Genomic DNA, 24679 nt, shown 5'->3' on the forward strand with positions numbered 1-24679 from the left:
GGCCTGGCCCTGCCCCCTCCTGGCCACATGACCTGCCTGGTTGCCCTAGCAACCCCCATCTGTGTTGCTCCAGGGTGCTTCAGCAGCCCTATTCCTCCTGCTAGTAGCAGGCACCCTGGTGCCCTGTTACACCTCTCCCCTTCCTGGGGCATCTCCTTAGGAGCGGGGCATGGGAGTGCCCCGCGACAGGCACTCTTGCCCCCTCTGACAGGAGTGGCACTATTGGAGCCTCTCCGGGTATGGCTCTGCCCTCCTGTAATGGGCTAACTGCCTGCTTACTCGCTTGCCACACCTTGATCTTATTTAATTAATAGATTGTTGTAATTAGCGGGAGGCTGCCCATTTCTACGCACCCCGATGATGGGGGGGGGCGCTATCTGCGGCTCCTTTTCCTCCCCTACACTACAGCCCAAGCCTCGCAGATGGTGCTGGTGTGATCTGACTGTGGCCCTGTTATGTCTCAGCCCTCCTTTTTGCCCTCGGGGCTCCTCGCCACCCCTCTGCCACTCTCAGGGCTAGGCCAAAATGCACCACGCAAAACTCTGCGCCTTCTCCAGCGCCAGGAACCCCCATGCTACTGGAGAGTCCCTATGAGGCCTCCTCCAACCCCTAATAGACTCACCCAGTCCTCCGGTTAAACAGTAAACACAAAACACAAAGCCCCTGGGCTATAACATAAAGCTACATCATCTGGTACAACAGTTAATCCCTACCAGGCAAAAATACTCCAGCTCGTAGCAGCAACCCGTGGATACTCATGCAGCCAAACCTTGGCCTTCTCTCCACACTGGCTGAGCTCCTCACTCCTTGGCTGTCAGAGGAGGAACTGCCACCCTAGCCTCCTGCCTGGGTTTAAGAAGGGCTAAGCCCTGCCCCTTCCTGTCAGGGGGTTTTGCCGGTTGCCCCGGCAACCAGCACCTGTGTTGCCCTGGTGACTGGTGGCTGCGCCTCCCCCTTCTCACTGCTAGGGACTCTCTGGAGCCATCCCTGTTCTCAGGCACAGGGCACCTAAGTGCTCTGTGACACCCCCTTTGCTTCTCATTGGGATTGTCACTCCTTGGGCTCCGAGTATCGTCTCCTTAAGGAACGACCACTCATCTTGGGCACTCAGTTCCCCTACTCTCCAGGACCCCAGTGCCTCTCCCACTATTCTCAACTCATTGACGTTGGCCCTCTTGAAGTCAAGGGCTACTGCCTTGCTGCAGGCCTTTGACACCCTGCACTGAATGGTGAATTCCAGCAAGCAATGATCGCTACTGCCCAGGTGGTCAAGGACCTGGAGTCCCCTCACCAGGTCGTCGCCTGTGGCCAGGACCAGGTCCAGCAGGGTATTCACCCCGGTAGGACTGTGCACCTCCTGGGTTAAGTGGAGGTCCTGTATTTCGACAAGGAACCTTCATGAGTGGTCGCTCCTCCCAGCAGATGTCCGGGTAATTTCGATCACCCATGACAACTACATCCCTAAGTGCCTCCGCAAGCTGACCTGAGAATTCACGGTCCAGCTCTTCCCCTTGGTTGGGAGGTCTGTAATAGGGACTCCCACCATTAAGTCCCTTTCCCCATGACCCCCTGTATCCTGACCCAGGGTCAGAGCACTTCAGCCTGCCCCTCCTCAGACCCCATCCTGCTGGTTGAGGATGTGTATTGCTTTTTGACATAGTGTGCCAAACCCCCACTTTTCCTCCCCATTCTATCCCGCCTGGATAGTCTATAGCCCCTAATGTTAACCACCCAGTTGTGGGATGAATCCCACCAGGTTTCTGTGAGCCCTACTACGTCCGGGTTTGCTTATTCCCCATACTATGAGCATTGGTGTAGAAGCATTTAAAGGCCTTGAATTGGTGCGTGTGCCACCCCCGAATTCCCAGGACAATCTGGACCCCCGTTGCTTACCTGGGTATTCTTTGTGCACATCACCTGTCTTGGTTGGGAGGTGTCCTCAAGTCCTCCTGTGGCCCCATCTCCTGGCGAAGCTAGTTTAAAGTGCGCTGCATGAGATCAGCCAACTTGGAAGAGAAGACACGCTTGGCTTTAGGAGAGAGGTGTAGCCCATCCCACCCAAGCAAGTCCCCTCCGCAAAAGTATGGGTCATTATCCAGGAACCCAAGGCCTGCCTGGGTCTTTGAACATGTTGGAAATGTTGTTAAAATATGTTGCTTTAAAAAATAATAGAAGTGTCCCAAGCTGGGGTATTTATTATAACATACTGGTTACATATTATTTTGTGACTAAGAATCACAAGTCACCAGCTGTATGGGTGACAAGGAGAGAAAAGAAATAAAAAGAACTCAGTGTCCCTGGAAAGCATACTGAAATCAGCATGCACTGGCCCTGTGGCTGCATGGTAGTGGCAGCAAGTGTTCTGTGGTGCTCCAAAAAGCCTCTCTTGCCACATTTTCCTTGCACACAATTTCCCAGAAATTCTTTATATAGAAACTGACTGCCTGTTCATATCTTCAGCCTTCACTTCAAAAACGAATCAAGGGATTGTACAGACACATAAATAGAAAAAGAACAGGCTCCTCAATCCGTAAGTTAGTATAAATAGAGTGATTCTGTTATGCCAACTACTTACACAGAAGGTGTAAAGCAGTGGTTCTCAACCCTTTTAGACTGGAAACACCATCAGGTCAGTTCATGGGGGAGGGCAGGGGCAGGGGCTAGATTGAGGCCCCCCACGGTGAGGGACAGTGCCTTAGAGGCAGAAGCAGGGTTAAGTTGAGTGGGGCCCTAGCCGAGTGGGACTTACCTGCTGGGGAGGTGCGCCCCCACAATTTCTTCTCCCTCAACCTGCCCCCTCCCTTCACCTACCCACAGACTTACCTGCTGGACAGGGGGGAGTGAGGGGTGGGGGTGACGGTGACGCACAGTAGATCTTGGGGTTGCTTTTAAATGTCAAAGGTGATCTACTTATAAAGGCTGGAGACCACTAATCTATAGTTGGTTTTTTTTTTAACATTCTGTCAATCTACAGGTGAAAGAGGGAGACTTATACAAAATAACAAACAAGAGAGACTGAAATAACAGCTAATTGTGCTTTCAGGTGATGATGTCAGAGGTCTTTATTGAGATATAGCACAGATACACTTCTATAATAAACCTTTTCACTTTTATACAATAGTTTAAAAAAAAAAAAAGGCTTGCTACAGTGAACAGATAATTTAGTAAATCAGAAACCAAAACTTAACTGCATTCAAATAAATAAATAACCTAATATTTAAATTTAAAAGTAACCTGTACAATATGAAAATATAACAATACATAAACATTAGAATCTAAATTTTTTGTAGAAATAAAAACTGCAATTCTGCATTACATAAACAGTGCAAGAAAAAAATTAAATAAGCTTCTGGACTGGGAAGTTAAGTGATTTTAAAATTATCATGCAGACATAGCATTTTAAAGCCATGCTGTTGTCTATAATAAGTGTTAAATGGTGTCATCTTTCTTTGAGAGTTTGGGTAGCCATTATGCTCGCTGTGACAATGCTGCCAAATCCACTTTTCTACAGTACGTCATACAGAGGTATTCTGTTGCATTCAAAAAGTGAAACATTATGTTTCAAGAGCAAAACCTACATTTTGTTTTCAACATGTTGCTGTTTTACTACATGATTTTGTTTCCATAGGCTTACATTTCCCCCGCTTAGATGAAAAGCAAAACACACTATATTATGGACTATAATCAAGAAGCAGTTACTGCCCACTCACCTTTAAAAGTTCATAATTTTATTATAAAAATCAATGTTGAAGTTGTGGAGACAAAAAAAAAAAAAAAGTCAGACCTTTTTCTGCCAAGTGATGCACACAACAGAAGTGTGAAAACAATAGAAGTAAAATTTTCATCTTCTATGTTTATGTGGATCTAGGTTCAATATATATTGACTTGATTAAGGTGTAGCTCAATTAAGTTTCTCTATAAAATAGTCATTGAGGCAAAGACCAAGGAATGCAATTAATACTAAACTGTAAACACATAATTCATATTACTCTGAGTGCACATCAACAACATAGGAGCTCTTCCAATAGACTTTGGCAACAAGACTACAATAGGTCACAGCAGCATGAGTTCACATGGAAGACTGAAAGCACTGCAAAATAATACTAAAAACACCAAGACCTCCTAGCAATCAGAAATTCTGTGACAACTGCCTCTTCTGGCTAAGACACACTTCTGGTCAACTGCTGCTCTTTGAATACCTAAGTTGTTTGCTTGTTTTAAATAAAGTCTAGTAGTCTTACGTCTCTGTGCTTTATCTGCATAGGTTGCCATTAGTTGCACTCTAACCATTGTAAGTCCAAAGGGTTACAGTTCTGTCTGCAGAAGATGATAAGAAGGAAAGATCTTGTGTATGCCACCTGCACTGAATCACTTTGTCTTTGTGTTCCCCTATCACCATAATAGGAAGCTGCTTGGTAAGGTCCCCTAAAAGGATAGAAAGGATAAAAATCATTACCTGTATAAATGCTTACAAAAAAGTTTTCTTGGAAATAGTCTACACATGCATTTAGTTTGCTGAACAGAATGCAACCCCATTGGATGGAACTTTAAAAAGGTATTCACAGAAATAACAAGCTCTTCTATTTACATAAGTACCCCATTTTTTCACATATAGCACACTCCAAATGGAAATACACACCCCCTATTTTTGGAGGGCACCAAAAAGGAAAATGATCTCATTGTGGAGTATGGGTAAGCACCTGAGATTTGGGGTCTCCTAGTCTGACCCCATGCCCTAGGGCCCCGACTGGACATACTGGGAGTGCATGCTGAATCCGATCCAGCATGTCAGATTTGGCTGTGGTGGGTGGTGCTAATGTCAGCTGGCCAGGGGTCTCCCACAAAAGTCTGGAGATCTGGCTGCAAGTGAACAGTGGCAGAGCTTCCATGGCTCCCAAAGCTGTCAGATCTCTGGATCCCTGGGGAGCTGCATTTCTCACACATAACACGGACCCACATTTCCTACAGCTGATTAGGTGGAAGAAGTGCACTAGAAAACATGCAGCTTTCATGTGATAAAATATGGTATATTTGGGTTTGTAATGATGATTACCATTCATATTCTATAGTCTACAGCAGGGTTCTAAAACTCTTTCAACTTCATGGGCCAAATGAAGGGTGAGAAGCTGCATGTGGCCCACGGACCAGCCTACAACATGCAGAGGCAGTTTGATGCAGGCACCATGTGGCCCACACCCTGGACCAACCCTATGCATTTTGTGTAGCATGTGCACTGGTTCCAACCCTATGCACTGCACGCAGCATGACCTGCCCCAGGACACAAGCTGTACAGGGGCCTCAGGCCAGACTGGCCCCACATGCTGTATATGGCATACAGAGCCAGTCTGTGGGTCTAATCCAGCTCCAGCTCTGCATGTCACATGCAACATGCACTGGCCCCAGCCCCATGCACTGTGTTCAGCACTGCACCAGGGCACATGCAGGGTGCATCCACGTGGGGTGCCCACAACAGGCAGGTCCTACATGATACATCTGACATGTGGGGCCAGTCTATGGGCCTGATCCAGGCCAGCCCTGGATCCAGCATGCAGGGCCAAACCAGCACAGGCACTACATACAGTGCTTGCCCTGGACTGGCCTACTGTGGCCTTGGCAGCACATGCTCAGGCTCTTGTGTCACATGCAGCCTTTGCCAGATGGACCCCACATCTCACATGTGCAGAGCCAGGGCTACTGCATGCTTCATGCCACACACTGGTTGTTCCCACAGGCAGCACTGCAGGCTGGATGATAGAGCTCTCTGGGACAGATCTTTGCTACAGATCAGCGTTGTCAATTAACATTTTTGATGAGTTAGCATTTATATTGTGCCTAGAAGCCAGACTGAGGCTCACTGCAGCATTTCAGATGCAAATCAATCAATCATCTACCCACTCCAAGTATAAGTTACTAATTCATACAATTTTTTCAGTACTATTAAAAATAAGCAGTTCATTAAAACAAGACAAATTCCCCAATCTCTTCTTTCTTTCTCCCCATCCTCAAAAACAATTTAAATCTGAATTTTGTTTTGTAGGTCTAAATTTTCTCACTGCCTGAAACTTTGGTTCAGTCAGGCAGTAGCACTAGTTTCCCTTATTGCACATAAAGACACTTAACCAGATTTAGCTGAAGGCTATAGTCGTTCACAATTAAATAGAATCGGGTTTGAGAGTTGATTAGACTCCCAGGTGGGTATATTCCAAAACGTTTTAGCAGATCTCAGGAATACTTCCTCAGAAACTAGTCTCTTTAGATCCAAAATTTCTTAAAAGTCTCCAACAGTAAAAAACACAAAAACAAACTATACTTCATTACTCAATTTTAATATACATCATAGCAGATGGGTTACCTTGCAAGTCTGTCACCTTTATTTTCATATCATAAGATCCTGTGAGCAAATAATGAGCCCCAGGAGAGAAGCGAACAGAACGAACATCACTGGAATGAGGGTGATAGCTCTGTACCATTCGTCCTCCTCTAATATCATATAACATACAGCTGGAATCCTCTTGCCCAGTAGCAAGGAGACGGCCACTAGGATCAACAGCTACTGATGCTACAGCACTGCCTAAAAGAAAAAAATTCTATGTATTAGATTAATGCACACTTGGTGAGATGTTCTGCATTCCTTTGGAGTCTAGAAATATTTGACATGCCTGTAGTAAAAAAGTATTTTTGGTAGTTGTAGTAACAAAGAAAATGACATTAAAACCAAGTCTTACTACAAGTCAGACAAAATTTAAGCAACACATAAGCTAAGTACAGACATTTGGGAAGGTTAAGTTGGGTTCAAAATGGCTGCCCAATTTATAACTTAGCTTGCCCCCATACTGATCTTACATTTACAGACTCACTCAGTCTCAATGACCAGGAATCAGTCTAAACCTGTAACTGTCCAAAAGTTCCATGCACATGAACTGATCTAAAAATTGCAGAACCTGGCATAAGATAAGCCTGGATTAATGTAGTATCAGACTTATTTGATTTAGTTAAACCGGAACATGGAACTTCTGTACACTTTCCCTGTGCAGCTGCAAGGCTGGGAAAACCCAGCTACTATAGCCCCAGCCCCAGGGCTGCTCTTTTCATCACCCCCTTCCACTCCTGACAGGGCTATTTTTTGTCCCCCACTCCCTGGCCCTGACCAACCAGCCCTCAACTCCCATCCCACAAGCCATCCCAGGTGCAGCTGCTTTTATCAGCGTTTGCTGCTGCCAGAGCCAAGCAACTAAGTCCTGGTGGGGAGAAGCGATGAGAGGGATGGGGGTATAGGTTTGCTGTGGGGATGGGGGAAGAAACAACCTTGCAGGTCACACCTCTGCTTCTACCCCACCTGTAGGTTGTGCCCCACTATAGGAAGTGCCTGTCTCCCCCCCGGCAAACCCCCGATCTCCTCCAGCCTGCTGGATCCCCAACCCCTTGGCTAGCCCCCCTATCCTGACTTGCCTGTTATAAGACAGCTGTTTTGAATCAATTTAACTTTCCCCTAACACTCCCGAATATCTGTACTTAGCCATATTAGCTTATTATGAAGTGATAACAAAGCTACAATCAGGATTTTTCCAAGACTATGACTATTTGTTTCGCTACAGAAAAACAAAAATAGTTAAAAAAATCCAAAAGAATGTAGGAGGGATTTTATTTTCCTACACAGCTAGAACTCAATGTGCAAAGTGTGCAAAAATATTTCAGTGACAGAGATTGTTTTGGGAACCAGTACTCCTCACAACTGTGAGCAGTTTTGTTTACTCCATTAACACAGAGACAGTGACATTCTTCCAAAACCTACAAATCTGAAAGTTTAGGTATAAACTAAATTTTGGCAACTGTATCAACTATATTTCTATAACTATTTCAAAGTAAAGGTTAAAAAAAAAACCTTTAAAAACCCATAACATTCAAAATCCTAAACACCCCTCCTACTCCCTCCACCTCTGTCAGCATTAAATTAGTTTCAATTTTATGTTTAAGATGGGAAGTGCATTTTCTGTTTTAAAACACCAAAGGTTATGGTGCTTTATAGATAAAGTTTGAGGTAAGGAGTCAGAAAGAAAAACATAACCAAGGTTTGAATGGATATGCTGAAAGTTCTTTTTGAAAATGAGCATGTGGGGGTGGAGAAGTAGGAGGAGGCTTGAACAAGTCAATAGTCACCATTTTATAATGCAAGATTAATGTTTTACTACCTACCAATGACATGAACCATCTTTAAAATATAGAAGCATGCAAGACAACAGCACAACTTACCAGTTCCATGAAATGTTGTTCCAACAACACGCACACAACTTGGTACTCTTAGATCCCAGAATCTTACGGTCTTGTCTTGGGATCCAGATGCAATCATCCACCCACTCCAAGTATAAAGTGCTAAAATATGACCTGCATACAAGAATCCTTTTCACTTCACTGGTATGAATCAAAATTTAAAGACCGATACACTTTTCTTCACACACAATTCTGAATGCATTTGCATTTGGAGATTAAATAGTAGCTTCAATGGTACACAATTAGGAGTGTGTTAAATATTCCATTTCAAAAAGCAAACAGAACAGAACGTTAGGATAGTTATCTGATTCTCTTCAGAGAGCAAATCTATCAGCAGATATCTATTTCTATTTATTACCAGTTATTCAACCTTTAGTTAAGTATCTGGGTGAGGCCATGAGTACCTTATTGGAATACCTTCCTTTTAATTGTTAGCCTGAAAAACAAACACAGCCTCCCTGCTGAGTAAGGGTTTAAAGAAGCAATTTGCAAAGTAGGGGTTATAGGACTTGCAGGGGACTCAAATCCCAATGATTTTTTTAAAAAAACCCCAAACAAACAAAAAAACCCCAAAACACACCTCAGGCTCACATTAGAAAAGGGGTCATATATGAAAAAAAGACTGGGAACCACTGGTTTAAAGTAGATAAGTCTTGTCCTCCAGACACTTTGTATAATGTAATACCGTAGACAGCCAGAAGTGCTGCTAGTAGGAAAGGCATTTTTTATTACAAATACTGTATTTTCTCACATACAAGCACACACCCTTTCCCCACCTCAAAAAACCAGCTGTTGGAAATTGGAGTGCAGTCTGTATACCAGTAAGAAAGTAAAGGCTGCACATGATCCACAGGGAGAACAAGAAGTAGGCTTGGGTTTCTAGCTGCTGATATTCAGTTACTTACTGCAGGGAAAGATCCTTTTTCGTCATTCTGTCTTTCTTTCAAAAACAAGGCGCACAACTTATGGTGCATGTTGAATGTGAGAAAAACATAGTATTTATTGAAGTATAGCAGAGGTCAGATGACGTAGATATAAAAAAAAGCAACAGTAACAAACATACCAGTATGGCCACTCAGAGCATGAAGTCCTTGTCCTCGCTGGCAGTCTGTTGTATAAATATTACAGTCCCCTGCTCCAGCACTTATTAGAATAGCACCGCCACTTTCTGGTCCTTCCATGAAAGCGAGATCCCGGATTGTCCCATCGTGCATGCTGAACTCCAAATCTGGACCTAAAATAAATTTAAACAAAACCAGGAACACACTGAAATATACTTTAAATATAAACTGATTTTGTAATAAAATTTAAGCAGTTACTCTGACAGTACAGAACGGAGCTAGGGTAAAGAGAAACTGGCATCAGAAGCCAGAGGAATGGAGTCCAAGGCTAACAAGATGAGAGAAATGGGACTCTGATGAAGCAAAATTTGGAGAGAAAAGGGGAGTGGGAACAGAGATGGCACCAGGATAGGTTGGAAGGAATGGGGCAGAAAGGGTCCAGTTTGGGGGGAAATAAGGCGGAAGAGTCTATATCCACTACAGCAGGCTTCTCTACAGATTTTGCAGTGAATCTCAAGATTCAAGTCTCATACTTTTTTAGCGTCTTATGAGCATCTGTGAAAAGCATCTCATACTCCATGCAGAACGGCACTAGACAGAGATGACAATATATTCCTGCTATTAATTCCTCTTAGCTCAAGTGACAAGGGCCTGTGCGATGGATCTAAAGGTTGTACCAGTGCAGATGGGGTCTGCACTGCATTAGCAGTCTATTAACATTCAAATTGCTATGTAGCAAAACTTGTTTTTATAGTTTGCACTTTAAAAGCTAGGAAATTATACCTATAAAAGCTGCAGTCAAGCACAAAACAAATTAATAAATATCAGTATTAAAATAGCTTGTACAATCATAATTCCATCCTTTGTGTTGTTTTCCATTAGGCCATCTTTAAAACGGAAAGAAAAAGAAAGAAAATAGGATGGGAAGGGACTTGGTTTACATTTCTGCTCCAAGACAAGATCAACTACATTTAAATTTATTCCTGACAATTGTCTGATCTGTTCGAAAAGTCTCCAGTGAAGGAGATTCCGCAAGCTCCTTAGGTTATCTATTCTACTGATTAACTATCCTTACAGATAAGTTGTTTTTGCCAATGCCTAATCTTTGCTACACTTTAATCCCTTTAGTTCTCGTCTTACCTCCAATGAATATGGAGAAAAATGTATTACCTCCGCCTTTAAAGTAACCTTTAGATATCTGAGTACTTGTCTAGCTTCAGTTCTCTCTCTGTACTACACAAGTCCAATTTCCCTCCAATTATTATTTCTAGGTTACATTTTCTACATCTTTGATTAATTTTCTTAGCCCGTATCTTTCTTAAAATGCACTACCCACAACTGAACAAATTACTCCAGGCAATGCCTTGCCACTGCTGAGTAGAGTAAAAGGATTATTTCATACAGCTTACAAATGACACTGGGATTTATGTATCCCATGTTTGTTTTTTTCACAACAGCTGAGATTGGAAGGTAAAACAAACAAGGCACGTGATTGCAAAAGAAAGGACAGTCTCATCATCTGGGCAACTGGATTCCATCCCTGACTCCTATAACATGCCTACACACAACTTAAAACAAATTTGCCATTACATATAGTCACTAATTTGGTGTTCCTCCTTTAAGGTGCCTCACTTGAAGCTGTTGAGAGCTCCAACTGAAATCAAGGGGAGAAGCATTTTGAATATATGAAGGGATATATAATACTTCTACTTGGAACCTTTGATTGTAAGTATCTTAAACAGAGCACCCACAATTAGTGAATAGTTTTGACCTGAATCATCGAGCCTTTTGGCCACTTGTAAAATGGGGATAATAGCCACTCACATGACAGGAATCCTCAGGGTCTTTAGGAAAAGGAGGAAGGAGAGCTGCAGAATAAGGACCCTGGACTTCAGAAAGACAGACTTCAACTCACTCAGGGAACTCATGAGCAGGATCCTCTGGGAGGCCAGTCTAAGGGGGAAGAGAGTCCAGGAGAACTGGTTGTACTGTTAAAGAAACCTTACTAAGGGTGTAAAACGCACCATCCCAGTAGGCAGGAAGACTAGCAAGTATGGCAGAAGACTAGCTTGGCTTAGCAGGGAGCTCTTCAAATGAGCTAAAGCATAAAATAGGAAGCTTACAAGTGAAAGCTTGGACATCTACTAGGGAGGAGCATAAACATACTTATTAGGCATGTGGGGATGAAATCAGGAAAACCAAAGCACAGCTGAAGTTGCAGCTAGCCAGGTACACGAAGGGTAACAAGAAGGGTTTCTACAAGTATGTCAGCCACAAGAGGAAGATCAGGGAAAGTGCGGGTCCCTTACTGAATGGGGGAAGCAACATATAGTGACAGACGATGCATGAGAGGATCAATGCTTTTTTCACCTCAGACTTCACAGGCAAGGTCAGCACCCAGACTACTGCACCTGGCAGCGCAGTTTGGGGAAAGAGGCAAGCAAATAGTGGCAAAAGAACAGATTAGAGACTATTTAAGAAAGCTGGATGTGTACAAGTCCACAGAGCTGGACACGATGCAAACAAGGGTGCTGAGGGAGTTGGCTAATGTCGCTGCAGAACCACTGGGCGTTATTTTTGAAAACTCACTGCAATTGGAAGAGGACCTGGATGACTGGAACAAGGCAAAAGCAGTGCCCATCTTTAAGAACAGGAAGAAAGAGAATCCAGGGAACAAACACATGAGGCAGCCTCACCACATTCCCTGGAAAAACCATAGAGCAAGTCCTCAAGGAATTAATTTCTAAGCACTTGGAAGAGAAGGCGACTAGGAACAGTCAGCATGGATTCATCAAGACAAGTCATTCCTGACCAACCTGATGCCCTTCTATGATGAGATGACTGGTTCTGTGGATGTGGGAAGAGCAGTGGACATGATACACCTTGGATTTAGCAAGGCTTTTGATATGGTCTCACAACATTCTTGCAGGCAAGTTAAGGAAGTACAGGCTCTATGAATGGACTGTAAAGGTGGCTAGAAAACTGGCTGGATCACTGGGCTCAAAGGGTGGTGATCAATGGCTTGATGCCTAGTTGGACTGCTAGTATCAAGTAGCGTGCCCCAGAGATTGGTCCTCCAGCCAGTTTTATTCAAAACTTAACCAATAATCTGGAAGATGGCACAGAGTGCACCCTCAGCAAGTCTGCAGATGACACCAACCTGTGTGGAGTAGTAGATATGCTGGAGGGGAGGACCAAGATTGAGAGAGTCCTAGACAAACCAAAAGAAATCTCATGAGATTCATTAAGGACAAGTGAAAGTACTTCACTTAGGATGGAATAATCCCATATACCAGTACAGGCTGGGGACTGACTGGTTAAGCAGCAGCTCTGCAGAGAAGGATTTGAGGGTTACAGTGGACAGTAAGATGAATATGTTCCAACAGTGTGCCCTTGTTGCGAAGAAGGCTACCAGCATACTGGGCTGCATTAGTAGGAGCATTGCTAGGAGATCAATGGAAATGATTCTTTCCTCTCCATGTATTTGGCACTAGTGAGGCCATATATGGAGTACTGTGTCCAGTTTTGGGCCCCCCACTACAGAAAGGATGTGGACAAGTTGGAGAAAAAGTCCAATGGAGGGCAACAAAAATGGTTAGGGGGCTGGGGCACATGAGCTGAGTAGAAATCCTGGTTCTCTCTTTAAAAAATGCCAAAGAACTCCACAAATTCTCTGATTAACCCCCACCAAAATCCATGTTTTTCTATGATTAAAACAAAAGTGCCACTATCTCTATCCATCAGTTGAATACAATGTTTTACTGATATACTTACAATTTTAAAGTAATTTGGAAGCCTATCATTGCCTTAATCACCGTAATAAAATAAGTTATAAATACCTATACATTTTGGCATTTGATTTTGGGGTTGTTTTTTTTTTTAAATCATGGGGGGGGCAGAAATCAGAACTCCCCCTGTCACTTCACTCACCAGGATGCAGGTCCAGCTGCAGCTGTCCCACCCCACTGCTTTGTGGTACTGAGAAGCCCTGATATGTCAGTGCCCTGTCCACGACATTGCCCTTAACTTGCAAGCCAGCGCCCCCCAGACCTGCTGGTGCCCCTCACTCCCCACCCACAGCCCCCCCAGACCCCAAACCAGCTAGAGGGGGCCCCCAACTGCCAGGGCTACAGGGTCAGGGACTTGGGTCCACAGCTTTGTGCCCCCCACAGCAGCGTCAGAGCTCCAGCTGCCACCTGTGGGAGGTAGCCGCTGCACAGAGCCTGACTCCCCCTCCCCATGGGCAGCATGGCTGGAGCGGAGCCCCGGGGGGGGGGGAAGGGCAGATGAGGGCTATAAAACTTATGAGGAAGCTTCCTGCCACCACCACAAGCCTTGTGCCACTCTGGTAAGGTGCCCCCTGCCCATCTGGCAGCAGTGAGGGGCTCATCTCCGCACTGCTGCCAGGCAGGCAGGGGGCACCTCGCCATGGTGGCACAAGGCTCACAGCAGCGGCCCTGAGCTCCCCCACCTGGCCCTACTTTGCCCTGTCACTCCTGGCCCCACTTTGTCCTGCCTGCTAGGTTGTAGAGGCCCTGGGGGCAGGGCAGCAGGGTGGGAAGGCTTGAGCCTGCAGCTGCCTTCACCTGGTGTACAAGTCTGGGGGGCATGTGCCCCCTATACCCTCCCCAAGAATGCACACAGCAGCAAGGTGCCAGCCTCCTACCCCCCCAGATGAGCTGCTTGCAGATCTGTCCTGCTCCCCACTCAGGCCCTGCAGCCATGCATTCCAGCCCTGGGCCCCAAGCCCCATGCACTGCTCTGGCTAGGCAGCAGCTGCAGCCCTACCCAACTCCCTCCCTCCCTCTCCCCCACTATGGGGGCCTCAATCCCCCCCCCCAACCAGACTTACCTATGGGAACCGCTCTCCAGGCTGCCAGGAGGCCATGTGCATGTGTACATGCACATGGCACCTCCTCCCTAACTACCGTCCTCCCTCTCCCGCACAGCCCCTTGCAGGCTGGAACTCTACTACCCTGCAAGGGAAAACCCACTGTTTCCTGGGTTTTTCTCTTTAAAATGAGAAAATCTAGGTTTTACTGTGTTTTTTCCACAGTGAAAAGAAAACCTGGATCCCTGGTTAAGGAGAGGCTGAGAAAACTGGGTTTAGTTTAGAGAAGAGAAGACTTAGGGAAGATTTAATAGCGGCCTTCAACTACCTGAAAAGTGGTTCCAAAGAGGATGGAGCTGGATTGTTCTGTGGCAGAGACAACAGACCAAGAAGCAATGGTCCCAAGTTGCAGCAAGGGAAAAACTCTCACTAGGAGGGTAGTAAAATGCTGGAACAAATTACCCAGAGAGGTTGGAAGTTTTTAAGACCTGGCTAGACAAAGCCTTGGCTGGGATAATCTAGTTGAGGATGGTCCTGTTTTGAGCAGGGGGTTAAACTAGATGACCTCCTGAGAGGTCCCTTCCAACCCTAATTTTATGATTCTATATAGACCAGGTATTGAAAAGTTGCACCAATCTGAAGTCCTCAACTAGCAGCATCCTAATTTCCCATTGATGAGGGCTATGACAGGTTGGCTAGGAATAAGTTGATATGCCACTGCTTAGAAAAAAGCAGTAAACAAAAAGGAAAAAAAAAAAAGAGTAGCTTAGGACAGAAAGCCATAAATTTGGTTTGAAGACAGGGAGAGTCAACTTATAACAGTTAACTGTAAAACTGAGGTTTTTGGGATTCAAATGAATAGGTTCCTCTTCCTAAACTCGGATGAGGTAGGGGGAGAGAATGAAAGATGGGACTATGGAAGCAGAGCATATTAGCAAAGGCCTCTAGAAAAAGAGAGAATAAAATAGCTACTGATATATTGCTACTCTGCTTAAGCTTTATTAAAAAGAGCTAGAAATGACTCAAGAATGCCAGAAAGTTCTATGGCAGGGCTGTTCAACTTCCAAGTGGCAAGGTCCCATGTCACACAGGTTACAGGCTCTGGGCCATACACTGGGCAGGCTGCAGAGGACCTCGTCATCTGTAGCCCCCCACACCACATAAGTGGTTCAAAGCCCTCTCCTGTCCACTGCCAGCACTATGCAAGTGAGCAACCCCTTCCGCAGCAATACTCCCCCCTATGCTGCTGCTGCACAAGCTCCTCCCCTGTTGCTACAACCATGCAAGCAGATACCCCTCCTGCTGCTGCCATGCAAGGAGGACAAGTCCCACCCAAGTTCCTCTGCTGCCCATACAGCAGAGCCAAACTCGCCAAGTCTCTACCCACACTATCACATGCCAGAGATCCTGGCCCAGCTGCCACAGCAGCTAGGGTAATGGGGAGGAGCAGTGGATGGGCAGGAGCTCTTAGGCTCCCTCCTTGTGGGCTGGATGCAGCCCACAGGCCCCCATTTGGACAGTCCTGTTTTATGGTTTCTATGGTCGAAACGTGGTATTTTGTTTTGCAGACATAACTCAAATGGCTCTGGCATTTGTCAGTAACACAGCCTTCCGAAATGATAATAAAAAGCTTTATACAAGTATACATAATACCCTACCTGTTGCATTACAAGTTTCTGCGTTAAAAGGTAGCACTTTAACATATTTATCATTTGAACCAGTAGCTAACAACTGTCCACAGGGACTCCATGCCACACAATAGATTGATCCTTTATGATGTTTGTTCCTTTTGAAACGAACTACTGGAGGTTTAGGAATGTTATAAGCACTGCAAAAAAAAATAAATAGAAGTTGACTATTTTCCTATTTTGTTGTAAATATAGAATGCATAACCTAAAACGAAAGTAAATTATGTTATTTAAATACAACATGAAACCAAAGTAGGCAAAAAAAATTAAAGAAGTGAAATTCTTCTGAAGCACACTTGATGAACAGAGATGTTCAATCCTATATTTTTAATTTACTGGTAGGTTTAAAATTACATGCATTTAAAACACTTTTAAAAGCATTGTTTCTCCTTAATAAGTTAGCAAACAGAAAATAATTTAAAGCCACAGAAAAATAAATAAATTATGGTTATTAATGGAACCCCTAGAGCCATTACAAAAATAATGCCAGGTCATTAATATTTTAGTGCAACTACTAGAGCAAGATGCACTCAGGAAATTGGATCCCATTTGAATGCACAGACAGGTTTGGATTTTGTTTTTTAACAAACAACAAGTTGAGATGACTAACTGGACTTCACTGCAATAGTGCAGCATTTTGTTACACTACATGGGATCTGTTCCCCAAACAACAAATACATTTTTCACTACCTAAAACTTTAGGACTCTGATGTCATAAATTGCATCTGCAAGAGCTGCCTGCATTACTGATCAACATAAGCATGTTTTAAAAAGAAACCAAATAAATTTGATTAATAACAAAAGGCAGTTCACTTAGAAGCTAACATTTATACACATTAGAGAACAACAGTTCCAATGTCACATTTTTTACAGTTCAATTCCTTTCCACCAAAACCAAGAAACTTTAGAAAAATAATAAAAGCAGGCAAGTATTTTTGACAACTTAAACCTTACTTTAAATATGTTTAATCTTCATTCTGGAAGACTGGGGAGTCTAATTTTTTATATGTGACCCCTCTCCCCTCAGTCCAACACTCACTCTCCAATATTTATACTACAGAAGTATTGTCCAATGTGCCCCAAAACAGATTTCTAAAGCACAAGCTACTTAAATTACAAGTATTCTTTGTGTAAAAATATGCACATACAAAAAAGAACTGACACACAAAACATGGATGTCTGCTGGTACATCTGTAGGAGATCCAACAGATCTCTGAGCTTTTACTAAAATAGCTTTTTTTTTTCCAGACTCTGAAATGAAAACAAAATCAGAGAACTCCTTTTCTAAGCTTCCCCACCCCCTGACCCCACAGACACTTATGAATGCCCTTGATCTCAGAAAGACTACTCATTATATCATTTGCATACACGTTTGAAAGACTGAGGCCTAGGGTGGGTAAATAAAGCAATATTCTTTCTTAGGCAGGATTGACAGTGAGCCACCACAGAGTTTAAAGACAAATAATGTTTGAATAATGTTTTTTATATAATGGTAACATGGGTTTTTTAGGTCATCTTTGAATGAGTTTTGAAAAAACATGTTGTAGACAAAGTTACTGCTGCTTTCAACCAGCTTCTTCAGTATAATTTCTTGCAGATGACTATAATGTTCAGTACATTGATGCGAGAGAGAACTCTAATTGTTTTTAGTTACATATTGTTTCCAAAACCTTCCTCACATTATTTCTTGTCATCCTAAAGAAGTCAACACTTACTCATGGTTAGGGAATGAAAGAAAAACAACAACAACAAATTCCCTTTCTCCCATTACTTTTTTTGGTTGCTTGGACATTAGGAGGAAAAAAAATAAAGCTTGTGGGAAATGAGTGGAAAAATTTTACTAAACTTTTAAGATATTAGTTCAGTAGGTAAGACAGCAACATTTTCTAATAACAGCAACAAGCTAATAGGGCAAGAGAAGCAGAGGCCCACAGGAAATGTTACATTTATCATGCACTTAACACATTAATCACACAAATTGTAACAGCACACCTTCAGGGAATTTATGGCAGAATAAGATGGCAAACCAGCTATAAAGATGTTCCACATATAACATGGAACTTCTTTGTGGCTAGTTTGCATCCAACTTTAAAATGAATGTGTGGCACATGTCCTAGACCCAGGGCTGCCCCTGCCAATGATCAGGTGACTGTCAGCACTAGGCAGGGGGCAGCCCCAAAGAATGGGATACAGGTGCCTTGTGCTCAATCCTGGGGATCACAAAGGTAGCAGCGCCAAGTCCTGGGCTACCTCTGTGCACTCTAGTAGGTGGCAACCCTGGATCCTAGATCTGGGACTCCAGGCTGCCATCTGCCTGACCCCATGGAGGAAGTCCAGGGTCCCATGCTCAGACATTGAAAGCCCTGTCACAGTGTAGACAGCAGAGGTTGGGGAGCTCCAAACCCTAGCTGCACACCCCAGCATTCGCATGACTGACACCCAAGGAATTTTATGCCCAGTACCAAAAATCATGTGCTTATGCTATGTATGTTTGGCAAGGGGCCCTGAGTACCTTTAACTGCCAACAGAACATTTTAAAAACTTGTAACAGAAAGTGGAAAAAGAAAAAAAATAAGTATAAAAAAGTTAAAGTACCAGGTATAGGGATATTGGCAATGTAACTATGCTTTCTCAGTTTCTAAAAAAAAAAAAAAAAGCTAAATCTTAACTTCTAACATATAAATTTACAATTTCAATAGATTGCAGAAATACTTTAAAATATTAGCTGATGGGAACAAGAGTCAAGATGACCAAATACCACATTTATCCAAATCTAAGACCACTTCAAATTTAAGATGACACCCCAATAATTAGATTCTGTATATGGAACCAAGATAAATTTGTTACAACTTTCCATGTATAGAATCTAATTAATCAGAGGGTCATCTTAAATTAAATTCCACCCCCCCACTCACTGGGGAAAGGAGCACCAGAGGGCCATGTAGTGTGCATATGGGGGGACGGGGGGGAGGCAGCCAGCCCCCTTGCCCCCAGCACTTGCTTCCCCTTCAGTCTGCCACCTACCACCTGTGGTCCATCTTGCAGCCTCTGCCCCTCCACCTCCTCCCCGCCTCCTACAGCCTCTGTTCCCCCCACTACTTACTGTTAGATGCAGTTGCAACTTCATTCCTTCCCAGGGTACAGAGCACATGGAAGCTCTGGCCCCAGCCCAGCCATGAACCTAGTCATGGGGAAGGAATGAAGCCATGTCTTTTTGTTAATTTTTTTTTAAATTTCCCCCCTGCTTCATATAATCAAACATTTTGTACTATGAACTTTAATGACTATTTTGTTGATGACATTTGAGGGAAAACAAAGTAAATATGAGAGTGCTGAGGGAATTCACTGATGGGATTGCAGAGCCACTGGCCATCATCTTTGAAAACTCATGGCAATCAGGAGAGGTCCTGGATGACTGAAAAAGGAAAAAATATAGTGCCCATAATTAAGAAAAGGGAAAAAGGATGATCCAGGGAACTATAGGCTGGTCAGTCTCATCTCAATTGCTGGAAAAGTCATAGATCAAGTCCTCAAGGAATTAATTTCTAAGCACTTGGAGAAGGTGATTAGGAACAGTCAGCATGGATTCACCAAAGGCAAGTCATACCTGACCAACCTGACTGCCCTTTATGATGAGATCACTGGCTGTGTGGATGCAGGGAGACCAGTAGAAGCGATATAAAATGTGACTTTAGCAAGGCTTTTGATACCGTCTCCCACAACATTCTCATAGGCAAGCTAAGGAAATACAGGTTGGATGAACAGAGTATAAGGTGGATAGGAAACTGGCTGTATCATTGGTCCTCAGAGGGTAGTAGTCAATGGCTTTATGTCTAGCTGGCAGCCTGTATCAAGTGGAATGCCCAAGGAGGTGGTCCGGGGGCTGGTTTTGTTTAATAACTTCATCAATGATCTGGAAGATGGCACAGAGTACACCCTCAGCAGGTTAGCAGATGACACCAAACTGGGGGTGGGGAACAGATATCCTGCAGGGTAGATTTAGGATTCAGAGAGCTAGATAAATTGGAGGATTGGGTCAAAAGAAATTTCATGAGGTTCAATGAAGAGAAATGCAAAGACCTGACATTAGGATGGAAGAATACCATGCACTGGTAACAGGCTAGGGACTGACTGGCTAGGCAGCAGCTCTGCAGAAAGGGACCTGGGGGTTGGAATGGACAAGAAGCTGGATATGAGCTAACAGTGTGCCCTTCTGGCCAATAAGGCTAACAGCATACTGTGTTGCATTAGTAGGAGTGTTGCCAGCAGATCGAGGGAAGTGATTATTCCCCCCTATTCAGGCCACATGTGGAGTACTTAGTCCAGTTCTGGGTCCCCAGTGCAGAAAGGATGTGGACAAATCGAAGAGAGTCCAGCAAAGGGCAATGAAAATGGTTAGGGGACTGGGGCACACGAGTTGTGAGGACTGGTTGAGGGAACTGGGTTTATTTAGTCTAGAGAAGAGAAGACTAAGAGGGGATATAGTAACAGCCTTCAACTACCTGAAGGGTGATTCCAAACAGAATGGAGCTAGACTAGGGGTCGGCAAAATTGTGGAACTGGCTGGCAGCCAGACTCCATTTTCCATCAGCTCGGAGCTAGGCTGTACTCAGCAGTAGCAGGTGACAGAACAAGGAGCAATGGTCTCAACTTGCAGCAATGGAAGTTTAGGTTAGATATTAAGAAAAACTCTCTCACTAGGAGAGAGTAAAACACTGGAACAAAAGTTACCCAGAGAGATTTTCTGGGTAACTTGTTCCAGTGTTTTTACTCTGGAGATTTTCAAATCTCCATTCTAGGAGGTTTTTAAGACCCGGGTACATAAAGCCTCAGCTAGAATGATCTAGTTGGCAATGGTTATGCTTTGAGAAGGTGGTTAGACTAGATGACCTCCTGAGGTCCCTTCCAACCTTAATTTTCTACGATTCTATGACTCTTAAGCAAGCTGGTAAATTGTCCCAGAAGTATCAGACGCAAAAATGCACAAAAAAATGGCACTTACTATAAATAACTGAATTACTATATATATTTAGTTCCCAAGTAAGGCTTCCCTCCTATTTAAAACGTGGAGGAGAAAAAAGCTCCTACTCTTGGAATACAGTATGAGGTGGGGGGGGGGGGTGCAGCTCCTGACTTTGGCTCCAGTCCAGTGATGAAGCCACAGCTGCTACCTGCCCCTGAGGCCCCCCACTTGTGTTCCCACTGCCTACTGTCCCCCCAGCCTGACCCCTCCTCCCGTACCTGCTCCTTCTTGCTATTTGCCCTTGCTCCAGCACTGACAAGCTCCATTCTGGGGCACAGAGCACATCCTTGCTCTGGCTGGACCTGGTCCAGGAGCAGCAGATGTTACCAGCGTTACTCCTGGGCCAGGCTGGGGCCAGGGCAAGCATATACTTCATGCGCCAGGCTGAAGCAGGAACAGAGCTTGTTGGTTCCAGAGCAAGGGTAAGTGCGGTAGGGGGCCCAAACCTATGGGACAGAGGGAGTGGGGAGCCAGCACAAGGGGGAGGCAAAAAGGGCAGGGGTCAAGCTGCTTGCCTCCCCTCCAGTGCTTTCCTGGCTGCAGCTGGGAAAAGTGTGGTGGGGAGGCAGGGAGCAGAAAGAAAACAGGAACAAGTTTAAGATTGACCTTTAATTAATTAGACCCTTTTACAAGGAAAATTAAGGGGAAAAATATAAAATTTGTTATGTAAAAAATCTAATTATTGGAAGGCTGTCTTAAGTTCAAGGTCATCTTGGATTCAAGTGGTTAAGACAAGTATTTTTTCTGACTATCCAACCTGAAAAAGAAAGAGTTTGGTTTGTCTTAAATCTGCCAGCCCAAAGAGGCTGGACGAACTGAGCCATAAGACCTTCTTCTGTGCCTATGGTTTAATGTTCTCATATAGTTTCTTTCACAATGCAACTGTGTTTGAGACACTAACAAAAACAACACACAATTAGCGAAAGTTGTGATGCTTTTGGCAAAAGCAAACAAAAAATAAAAAATTAAACTTAGGTGTCATTTGTTTACAAATCCACAAAACAAACACTCAGGCAGGCCTTCTTATACTAACTCCATGGTTGTTAGGTTCTTAAAAATACTAAACATCTGGGTCAACAAGTTAACAAACTACAGTATAAAAAGTCTAAAGACATAAGCAGATCTGATAGATCTATAATCATCATTCAATAACAAATGGCAAGGAGTGGAACAGGTGGGACTGCAATATAGTAAACGGCTACCATACATTTCTAATTACCTTGAGTCAATTACTTCTGGATAGGCACACACTCTCAGAGTTTTGGAATTTGAGCCAACAGCATACAAATTCCCACTTGGATGAAAAGCCACAGCTCTGACGGCTTGGGTATCTTCTAGAGTATTAATACAGACAAACTGCTTTTTTGATTTGTCCTCCTGTTGTGGAAAAGTGCAACAAACACAATACTTTTAATAAAGTTTGTCATAGTTTATACATATCAAAGTGTGATTAAATGCCTGTCAATCCCCATTTTTTTAAAGCCACTTGTATCCCAATGTCAAATTCAAATGGTTTCTAAGGAAAATAACAGGTGATACACTTTGATTATTCGTGACACAGAGTATAGAAACCAGAGAATAATGAACTCGGCAAAAATTAAGTAGGGAAAAAGACTCCCGAAGTTATTCTATACCTACTTACATGGAAAATTAAAAGAATTATTTGACTTTATTATTTAGTATAGATCTCGAAAGCCTTTTAAAGTTTTATCATCTCAGGGCTAACCAACTTCTGAATAAGCTGGTAGATGCACAGTGCAGGCTATGGACCTCATGCTGTGTGGGCCAGTCCCCCTAAACACACAGTCCAGCTCCACCCTTCTTCCCCCAAAGTACCAGTAGCCCAGCTCTCTCCTCCTCCCTGCAACACACAGCCCAGCTGCCACTCCCCCATACATACACACACAACAGCTCCATACTCCTCCTGGCTACACATCAGGTAGGCAGCACAGATGCACCTCTAAGCACAGGTAACCTAGTTCCCTTTGCTGAACATGAAGCACGTGCAGCCTGGCACCCTCTCCTGCCACATGTGCAGCACAGGTTGCCTGGCTTCCTCCTGCTGCACTGCCCTGCCTCCCAGAGTAGAGGCAGGAACCAGAAGCTAGAGGAGGGAGAGAAAGCCTGGAGAACCTGGCTGCTGCTGCTGCAAGAGCAGTGAGTGCAAGAGTGGCAGGCAGGCTGGGAGCCCCTGGACTTCAAACAAGGATGGCTTTGTTTGAGCTACTAAAACAAGTTGTATACTCCTGTTTTCAACAATCTAGTTCTATTTTTCCCACCCCTAGATTAGGCACCAGTGAATGGTCCAAACCATTACTATATTCTACCAGATACCAGTGATTTTAACATGTATTGTGCTAAATAAACGAGGCAAGAATTCTCGTGGATAATATCTTTTTATCGGATGACCTGCATGGCTGGGATAGGCATAAACAAGCTTTCAGGTATTACAACACCTTTCTTCAGGTACGGCAAGGTATCTGAGAAAGGGTACTGTGATATTCAAAAAGCTTGTCTATGTTAATCCCAACCACGTAGCTCATCCAATAAAATATATTGTCCACAAGAATTCTTGCTTCTTGCATACTTCCTGGACAATCACAGCAACATCATTACTTCAATATGGATAACTGGAGAGTACATTAATACAGAGACTAAATTAAGGCCAAGGTGTGGCCACCTACTGGAAACTATTTTTAGCATTATTACAATTTCAATTTTGTGTTCTCTGCCAGGAGGATAACACCTCTATTCTATCATTTTGATTCTATATGGAGGTAAAGCAGAGATTTTTAAAAATATACCTATTACAAAATTACTTCTGCATTGGTGAACTAGACTATCAGGATCAAAGTCTACAGGTCAGAACTCTGAACTGGAGAACATGATAATGGAGATATAAAAGAAATACGACGGTGTATAGCAACAGTCACTTGTTAGGGATGGGCATTTCAGTATTTTATTAGAGTGTTGGTTTGCAGTCAATACAACTAGGAAATTGGAACCACCAAACAGTCTCCTATTGTTTTCCCAAGCATGCCAGAAAGAAGAAGAAATCGTGAAGACCCAGACAATTATGTAACAGTTCCCTGATGGAAAAGGATGAAACAGATGCCAATATCCTAATTGTAACAGCAGTAGCAGAAATATAATAGTTATCTTAAGATCTGGACTGAGAGTCAATATCTGGTCATACTTAAGACTCTTACCATGGTATTTATTAGGGGTGCACCGATAGAGATTTTGGGGGCTGAGAGCTGATATTCACGGAGGCATATTGGCCTATACTGATCCGATTTCCAATACAGCTGCCTCCAGCTGGTAAGTCCAGTGTGGTGGAAGGGGAGGGGAGAGAGAAGGGGAGGCAGATCAATGCCCCCCATGGTGAGGGAGGGGGCAGGGGCAGGACCAGAGCCATGGCCAGGGGGAAGCAGCTCCTGCTGCTGCTTGCACCCTGGGAGGGCACCGGGGGGGTGTGCCGCCTGGATCTGCACAGAATTGGGCTGCATGGGAAGGATGCTGCATCTATCCCAGATTTCACCAACACTTCATTCCTAGTGCTGTTGCTGCCACCTGCTGCTCCAGCTCAATGCCCCACCTTCACTCACGTGCTGGGAAGAGCCAGGGCTGTGGCTGGCGACAGCAGCACTGGGAGCTGAGCTGCAGTGAAATCTGGGGTGGATGCATCATCCTTCCAGTGTTGCCAGCGCCTGCTCCAAGCCCAGCCTCTGCTGAGAAGAGCCCTGCATAGCCCCAGCTGCAGTCCACCCCACCCCATCCCACCCCATGCAGATCCAGGAGCACACGC

At 44.1% G+C, this 24679-nt stretch overlaps 1 protein-coding gene across 2 annotated transcripts in view; it reads right to left on the bottom strand.

Moving 5' to 3' along the window:
- Positions 1-3031: 3031 nt before the first annotated feature.
- WDR47 (WD repeat domain 47) overlaps positions 3032-24679 on the bottom strand; it is a 63191-nt gene continuing 41543 nt past the window's right edge. For both annotated transcript variants that reach the window (XM_019530675.1, XM_019530674.1), the window contains exons 10-15: positions 22091-22248; positions 15819-15988; positions 9332-9502; positions 8251-8382; positions 6353-6571; positions 3032-4425 (exon numbers count right to left, since the gene is read on the bottom strand). In XM_019530675.1, coding sequence (XP_019386220.1) covers positions 4283-4425; positions 6353-6571; positions 8251-8382; positions 9332-9502; positions 15819-15988; positions 22091-22248 — 993 coding nt within the window. In that variant the 3' untranslated portion in view covers positions 3032-4282. The remainder of the gene's footprint in view (positions 4426-6352; positions 6572-8250; positions 8383-9331; positions 9503-15818; positions 15989-22090; positions 22249-24679) is intronic.

The sequence above is a fragment of the Crocodylus porosus genome, unplaced genomic scaffold, assembly GCF_001723895.1.
Source record: "Crocodylus porosus isolate Cpor-Errol unplaced genomic scaffold, CroPor_comp1, whole genome shotgun sequence".
Taxonomy (NCBI): Eukaryota; Metazoa; Chordata; order Crocodylia; family Crocodylidae; genus Crocodylus; species Crocodylus porosus.